The 8,512-nt window shown below is 42.1% G+C and overlaps 1 protein-coding gene across 1 annotated transcript in view; it reads right to left on the bottom strand.

Moving 5' to 3' along the window:
- Positions 1–565: 565 nt before the first annotated feature.
- The window catches only part of PITPNM3 (PITPNM family member 3), a gene marked incomplete at its 5' end in the record, with an annotated part of 68,284 nt that continues 60,337 nt past the window's right edge, over positions 566–8,512 (bottom strand). The window contains 8 exons of the mRNA XM_010142684.1: positions 566–1,123; positions 1,517–1,645; positions 2,036–2,219; positions 3,097–3,246; positions 5,177–5,325; positions 6,493–6,609; positions 7,289–7,405; positions 8,033–8,181. Of these exons, the coding sequence (XP_010140986.1) occupies positions 815–1,123; positions 1,517–1,645; positions 2,036–2,219; positions 3,097–3,246; positions 5,177–5,325; positions 6,493–6,609; positions 7,289–7,405; positions 8,033–8,181 (1,304 nt within the window). The remainder of the gene's footprint in view (positions 1,124–1,516; positions 1,646–2,035; positions 2,220–3,096; positions 3,247–5,176; positions 5,326–6,492; positions 6,610–7,288; positions 7,406–8,032; positions 8,182–8,512) is intronic.

Raw genomic sequence — 8,512 nt, 5'->3', positions numbered from 1 at the left:
TGGTCAGAGCCATCTCCTTTCTTGGAGCAGTCCACACATTTTGAGTCACCAGGTTCCACTAAACAATGTGATCTTTGTACACTTGCACATTACTTTGTATACAGCAACACTAACTGCTTCAAATTGTGGCAGACACATTTATTTCTAACACGAAGTTTTTATGGTTTGCTTCGTAAGTGGAGTTCTTCCATTTACTTGATGTCCAGCACCTTACACAAACACGAGTGCCCACGTTGGGGTCTGCTCACCAATACTGTAAGCTGAAAGGAAATCTTGGGTTTAAGGCACCCAAAAAGCATCTTGCTGTACAAATCCTGACCACCCAATACTGTAGTTCCCACATCTGCTTCCCTTCCAAGTGTTACCACTTTACTGAAAGTGAAGTGGAAACAGATATAACGGTTGCAAGTGTAAACCTTCTCCGTAACCCACGGGACCTACTGCTGACACTGGTTTGGGTGCAGCTAGTTAGCTGATAGGACAATCCCTCTGAGTCAAATCAGCCTGTCACAGCTTCTCTTATTGCACATTGGACTAGATCTGTTGCAAAGAATAGCCAAAGCTATTTCCCGTTGCTTTGATGTTATAAGCACTTGCCAAAGTTTTAGACTGGTTTAAAATTTCCCAATAAACATGTCAAGAGGAAAAGACTGGGAGTTCCCCAGTTGGTGTGAGAAGGCAGATTCCAGAGCAGGAAACACTCTGAGGTACAGGTTCTCCTCTGTATCTCTTAGTTTGAAGCTGCCTAAATATTACCTTGGAGGCATGCCTGCAAGTTAATGGAGTGCACCCAAGATCTATATTCCCAAGCTTCCTAGGGGACAGATTCGAATTTGTGAACTCCACCTCGGACCCAAGCAAGGGAGGGCAAATGCCTGTCATGATCTTTGTCTGATTCGGGCTGGCTCTGCGCACGCTCTGGCTTGGGGTTCAAAGACGGTGGGTCAGGTTGCTGTACAGACATAGTCCTGCGGAGATGGTTTCTCTTGCGCAAAAACTCAGGCTGGGAGTGGAGGCCAAAGCTGCCTTTTCTCAGGATCATCCGAGAGTTGTTCTTTTTGGGTCGTGAATGGAGACTGAACTCCAGCGAGGCCAAGTGGGCTGCATAACCTTCACTGAGAAACTGAAACAGGAAGGAAGGAAAGAAAGGGAGTAAAAGTTATTGCTGCTTCAACCTACGCATTCTATGAGGAATTAAGTTCCTGTCTTTGGCACCCCAGGTCGATACCTACAGAGTACTAGTACTGCTCTCCCCTCACTTTTTTTTTCTCAGTGACCTGTTCCATTTTGGCATGCAGCAACACACGATGCACACACCTGCAGATACAATCTGTGATCACGCGATTCTCTTTACTATTCACCCTGCCGGAAAATGCCTCATCTGAACCCAAAACTGCCCGTCTTTCTCTGAAACATTCTGCTCTTGATCTTTTTTGAGTGCGTGTGTCTGTGTGTGCATTCACACACATGCTTGTTCCCCCTAGGACTTTCTACAGGAATAGCAAGAGTTACTTACTTGACACTGTGCCTGGTATTTCTTTGTTGATCGTCCAACTATGTAGATCTGGGATGGCGACAGAGCCAAGACATTGTACACAGAAATGTCCTTCATGGAACCGTATGCAGCACAAATTTTGATGTGGCACTGAAACAAATATCACTTCTAAAGTGAACGCTCTATTGAACATTATGCTCTACAAGGATGGCACTTGTTTTGCAATGAAGCAGCAAATGAGTTCATTGTTAACAACCTCATTCTGCAAACCACAGAAAGCTCAAGCTGTCTGCCTGCTCAGCAGCCAGAACTAAGATACGCAGACAGGAAAGAACGAGCAGTTCATTTACTTATTTGTCATGCCAGGAGGCCCCTTCGGATGGTTTATCAGCCTTCCTTGCTCTTTAAAAAGCGAGAAAAGAAATGAGGACTTTGTGATGGCCAGTGAGATTTACTATTCAAAGGGAAGGGAGTTCTCTAATTTCACTGAATGACATTCTCTGGAAAAACGTTTTAAGGCTACCAACAGGTTTCTAGTACCTCTTGCATGAGATTCCGGAGAAAAATGGTCTTTTGTCGCAGTGGGTCATGAACCAGTCCATCTGAGAAGAAGATCATCCCTTGGGGGAAGTTGTGTTGAGACAACCATGAAACCACACGCTGTTTTTGCATATCTGGACGGCCAGTAATATAGATAATCAGATATCCCAGATCCTGCCAGTGCCTGTCAGAAACAGCAGGTGAATTATGCAGATGCAGAAAGAGAACCAATACCCACAGATCAGGTCAGCATTTCTTTGCTCAGCACAGCTTCAGTTAGCAGTTGAATGTTATCATTCACACATGGAAAGCAGCATGCCTAAGTTTCTGCTCCTATCAAGAAATTCAGTAATAACATCATCTTAAAAGGCAACGGAGGGAAGCAAGAGAGATTCTTATACAGTATGTTACACAAAATATGAGAGCTATTTAAAAAGTATTTAGAATAGACCTTGCTATGCATCAAGTCCTGCTACCTTCAAAACTTTTAATGAGCTTTCCTGCCATTTCAGCTAAAAAGGAGTAGAACCCCTTGAAAACTGACATGCCTCCATTCCCAGGCAAGTTCCCAAATGAAAGCTATTTCCCCATCCAGTGTGACATTAACAGACTTGCTAGAACGGATTAACAGGCCTTTTAATTTTCCCCAAAACCCCGCTCTTGCATTCATGTCACACGATACTTCTACTTCAGAAATATGTCCTTATTTCAAGTTAGTGAAACACAAAATACATGCTTTGCCCATCACAGGAACATACACAATCATTATTAATTCACCACACACGCTTGAAGGCCATATCCCCAAGAAGCAACTTTTAATCTTTAGGCAACTTAAACTATAAATTTCAAAGTAAACCACAGCATTGTAAGATTCCTCTGAAAGTCAGGCAGACCTGGTGTCCAACCACATATAGAAATGTATCTGCAAAGGATCCTGGCCTTTAAAGAACTGTTGTTTATTTAGTAAAAAAACCCCTCCACTATTCTGCCCTTTTCCTTCCTATTGTGTTCAAACCGGAAAGTCAGAGATGTAAAGAGTGAAATGTGCAAACCTCACTTACCTGACAACATCAACAGCCCCAGCTCGGACTTTTGGGTCACTTCCCATAATTGAAACGCTTGCTGCAAACGAACCGTCAATGCTGAACACAACACATTCCATTCCTCGGGGAAGCACAGTCAGGTAACTTGCAGCACTGCTCTGGTCTCCTCTGCAGAGTCAAAGCCAGAAAAACATTTAAGAATCAAAATGTCAGAATGCATTTTCTGCACATTCTAGTTAAGACCTGCAATTAGATCTGTTTGGATCTACAGCTTCAAAAATCGCTGTCAAATAGGGCTCCTGATTTCAGTCCCATGTGGGGTAATTAAAAACATACACTTTTAGGAAATAGCTTTCCAAAGAGAAACTTGGAAGCTGACTTGAATAAGAAATCATGTGTCTAAATACCTGAACAGCCCTAAAACCCCCTAAACAGCCTGAAGTATTCAGACACACCGTCTGTCTATATATATGTGTCTGTACCCACGTAAGAAGGAACGCTGTATGCACACACTTGTGCAGACATTAGCTACATTGTTCTCCCATTGGCCTACAGTTACTGGCAAATTATTAGAAGTTCCAAGGGAAGAATCGGTGTGCTCCCTGCACTGGCATGTACTTACACAAATCAGCTTTCCTCCGTTAGATAAACAGTTGGTAACACTAGTATTATTCATCCCTTATCCTTGCAAATTACAGCAGGAAGGCCAATCCAGGAGGGGGAAAAAAAAAAAAAAAAGCACCACCCCAAACCAAACCTAAAGCAGAAGAGAAATGCAATCACAGATGGCTTTTCTCATGGAAAGCATTTAAATGCAATCTTCTTCTCAAGATGTACTCTCCCCAAGAGGTCTGGACATTGAGACACTAATAAAGCACAAAGCAATCCAAGGCTCTTATCAGCCCCTGACCTCATGTTCCCTAAAAAACATTATCTGAAGAATACATCATCTTTCCTTTAGAAAGATGGTTATTGTATAGTCTAGAAATTTATATCTGGTGACGAACATTCTTGCAGTACGTGTGTTAATGAGCAAAGACAGGACAAATTCTTTCATTCCTGTTTGAAATTTACTCCTGCAGTCTAGAAGTCCATGGCAGCTTAGCTTCTGAACACACCTTAATTCGTTTTTAAGTAACTCTCTTTTCTTTAATTGATTGTCTGTTCGATTACACCGCGGTAAAACACCTCTTCCTCCTCAATGAGCACCACGTATGATTGTGACCTGACTGTGGACTTGGTTAACTGGGTAACAACACTTTCTGTTTCAGCTAAACCCGTCCCACTGATTCAGCCTCCAAAGCAGGGATTCAAAGGAAGCTGTAAAGCGCCTTCCTAAGGGGCTAGGAAATTCAAATCTAAGTGCAATATTAAACTAAAACCTGTATTAAATCAAACAGGACTTCCATTAAACATAAGATTTTTTTAAAAGCGCAGCTACCCCAGTACTGCACTTAGGCCAACAAATTTTATTTCACACACTTCATGCTTTACTTAGTGTAGAGATTTTTAAGAAATGCTGGAGAGCTGACTGATTTTACTTCAGTGAATTGTTATTTTTAGGTGCTGTTTTTGTTTTGGGGTTTTTTCTCCCCAGTTTAGAATAAGCACTATTAAGGAAACTCTTGATCAGCCTGGCATCACCGATCGACGGGTGGCTGAGAGCAAGGGAGTACACCCTCTACTGTTTATTTCAGCACGACAACATTCTTACCAGTCTGAAGAACACACAGCTATACCCTTTAACAGTCTTTTCTCCAATGAATAGGCTGCAAAATACCCCACATCATACAGCCTTGCCACAAGAAGACTGACTGCAGTCATCCAGTCCCCATATTTTGCAAGACCAAGTGCTCCTCGATTGAAATGCACGGAGGGTTTGTGTTGCAGTAGGGATAAACCCATTGGCCTGGGCACCTCCAAACCGGCCAGTGAACAGATGATCACTGCTTCACATCTGGAATCTTCAAATCAAGACCAAGAAAAGATAACTAACTGACCAAAATCTCCCTCCACACCCACTTCAATCTTACACACGTTGGAGTCTTCCTGATCACAACAGCCCATCACAGCTGCAGTTCCAGACTGGAGCTATTACCTGACCACCATTTTGATGGGATACACACCAACCCTCAGCCTCTTCTGCTTGGGTATGCTGTAGGATATCCGGCCACTGCTGTTGGATATCTCCGTGTCAAAGTACACCCACCTACCCGAAGACGGCTCAGTCATTATGAAGATATCAACCTGCAAAATCAACCAAAAACTTCACTTTGTACCCTCACTACTTCTGAATTTCCAACACACCCGCAGCAGCAAGAAAGACAAAACTTTTTTACAATTTGCTATTAAAAAAATCTAACTTCCTTCCAACCTGCAAAGGAATATAAGACCTAACCAGGAACTGGAATATTTTGTCGAGATTTTCTGCTGATTTTGTTTTATTCAGCCATTGTATTCTCACCTTCTAGTCCTCCCCTTTAATAAATGTTCTCAAGTCAAGCCATTAAAGACAGGAGTGATGTGTGTGTGTATGTGTGGTTTGTAAATATACTTCTTAAGTTTGCATGGGGCATTCTGAAAAATCTGCACAACTACAGTCCTTTTAGATCAACATTTTCTTTTTTCAGTACCGATGTGAAAACTGATAGAATAGCATTCTCCTGACGGTGTCATTGAATTGTTCTGGCTCAGTTTTCCCTCTTCGCATCAAGAGATTATGAAATATAACCTTTCATGTAGAGTCACTTGAGATACTTGGAGGAAAAACATACAAGTGTAAAAAACTCCACAGATATTATTTCTAATAGTTTTGAAACCCCTCAAAATTAAAATGAAAACTATCAGTAGTTCACTGAATATGGAATTCTCTCTAGTAATAATCTTAACATTTTTACTTAGCAATTTCTTTCAAGAGATTTTAATAACAAGATTATATTCAATACCCAAACATAATAAGAATCTGTTTTCCCACTGCAGAAACACAGCTTATTGTTCATGCCTGTCTTTCTGAAGTGGAAATATGACTTCAAGGCAACTAGCCAGCACACAATGATCTATATACATTTTTTTTTTCAGTGATTTGCCAACCACTACAATATTCTTTTTCCTCCCTGCTCAGATAGTTGTCTCCAGTAGGTGGTACAGTCGGATGGCAGGTTCAGAAATCACTGCACAGCACACTCACCAGTAACCAGAGGAGATGGCCAGCACCACCTAAGAAGGATGAGAGCTGAGGAGAAGCTCAGCTAGCAGGAAAGCCCACTTACTGCATATTTTTGGCAAGTGATGGGGGCTAGTTATGTACTTCCCCTGACTGTAAGGCTTCCTCTGTACTACGTGTGCTATGTTCAGCCAGTGTTTCTAGTAAAAGCTGGTTCAGAAAAAGAAGGAAATTGATTACTCAGACTTTACCTTTTCACCTGTTAAAGCTACCATGTCCAGAGGTCCATACATAAAGCGCCCAACTAGTACCTGAGGACCGTCTTCTGCTGCAATGACGTCATTAGCTCGGTGATTAGCAGTCACATTCTGAAATAAGAGCAGAAGGTGGGCAGGGCAGTGTTTGCTTTTGTCATGAGGCTCCTGTCTCTATTCTGTTATTATGAACAGTGACACAGAAACACAGTCCTGGCCAGCATGTCTGAGGTGCACCCCAGTGCCCCTTAGAGCACCTAGGAGAACCGTGCTGCTGCCTCAGCTGCAGCCACCTTTCCAGAAATGCTGGGCTCCTGAGCAGACTTTCTCGTGGAAGTGCTCAAATGACCAGTCAAGAGAGAACATTTAAGGGAATGCAAATTATCTTTCACCCTTGAGTGGTGCCATAGATCCACACAATTATGTGCAAGACATACGTATCTTAACTGGCATTTGTAACTGAAGTGGCATCTGAAGAAGGAAGAAAATATTCTTTTCTGGAGTTATGAATTCATCTAGCATACAAGAAATTAGAAAAACAGCCTTTTTGCTTAACTTAAAGCCCCTCTGTTATTTAAAGAAAGAAATATTCTGTATCCCAACATGTAGTTATAAACCAAGAATAAATTGTTCTTGTTCCCTAACTGATAACTTGTTTGCCTCTGGATTACATTAGCAGGTTTCAGCTCTTTAGTAATATTCAGTGAATTCATGCTTTGGGAAATCAACTCCACTTAAATTGCTGCCAAACCCAAGTTTCATAGTTGCCGTATACATTCAGATTTATACTTACTCTCAATTTGACATGTGTCCTTTTGCGTAGCCATTTTTCTCGTGGATTGGATGGACTCAGTGTTGCTGGATCCAGGTTGTCATTTTCCTTGAAATTTACATTCTCATACCTCATCACCTGAAATTATACCAATATTTTAATAAATGGTGTGTGGCCTGGAGAGTCCTGGTACTTGGCAAAGAAAGGGAAAGTACACTGCTGCCCCAGCTGGATGACACTGCAGAGCCGAGAGCACCATGAAAGCAGGAGGAGGTACAGGCTGTACGTTCACATTAACTGTCTAGACGAACCGCTTTCACTCTCTTGGCCGACACTTACATTCTTATTGAACAGTTTTTCCATTCTGGAGGGACTTGATTTTCTTATGGGAGCAGTACTTTCAAACTTCTGGTTTAGTATCAAATGTATGCTAATATTTGATATTTAGTAGGGAAATACATAAGTAAGTAAGGCTGGAAATGGCCTACTCCTTCAAAAATGGTAGGAAATACATGGTAGGAGGGGTGAGGTATGCAGGACAGCGCATCGTCCCAGTCACACGGTCAGCAGCAAGACACCAGCAGCAGTGCTAATGGTGGGCTCACTGTCCCCTCCTTCACCTCACCAGTAAATCCACATCTTTCATTTCCACACCCAGTTGTATGTGATGCAACCACAGTTAGCCATGTAACTGAACTAAAGATTAAAGACTGTTAATTGAATCTTCCCAGGGTTGCAAAGAGGAAAAATAAAGAGATCAGTGACCTGTCTTAAAATGAAGGCCACAACGTCTGTTGATTCCCAGTAGCTGGCATGGAAGAGGTGCGGCAGGGCCACGGTTGGAAAGGCTGTCAGCACATCTGGACAATACAAGGCATAATCTATTCGCTTTGTTCCCCACCACTTTGCAGTAACTACAAAAAAGCCAAACAAAATAGCGTCACATTTCTGCAAGAGATCTTAAAAAAATCTCTTGCTGACTTCAAGCTAAGTAACTGAATGAAGACTTTTGCTTTTCTGATCTGGACATTCAGAGTCTGTTAAAGGTACCCATCGAACACAAAACACTGTTTTCCGTGACTGCATCATCACTTAAATGTCTGCAATCTAAACAGTTCTACTAGGTCCAAGTTTTGGGAAGCAGAAATCACCATCAGCATGATTCCCACTGCCTCCCAGTCCACAGAAAATGTACAGTGAAAGACCAGTACTTTCACGATGATGTTACAGAGTACCAACTGCATG

Source organism: Buceros rhinoceros, unplaced genomic scaffold, assembly GCF_000710305.1.
Source record: "Buceros rhinoceros silvestris isolate BGI_N320 unplaced genomic scaffold, ASM71030v1 scaffold4999, whole genome shotgun sequence".
NCBI lineage: Eukaryota > Metazoa > Chordata > Aves > Bucerotiformes > Bucerotidae > Buceros > Buceros rhinoceros.
The sequence above is the reverse complement of the archived record's forward strand: the minus strand, read 5'-3'. Positions and strand labels throughout refer to the sequence as shown.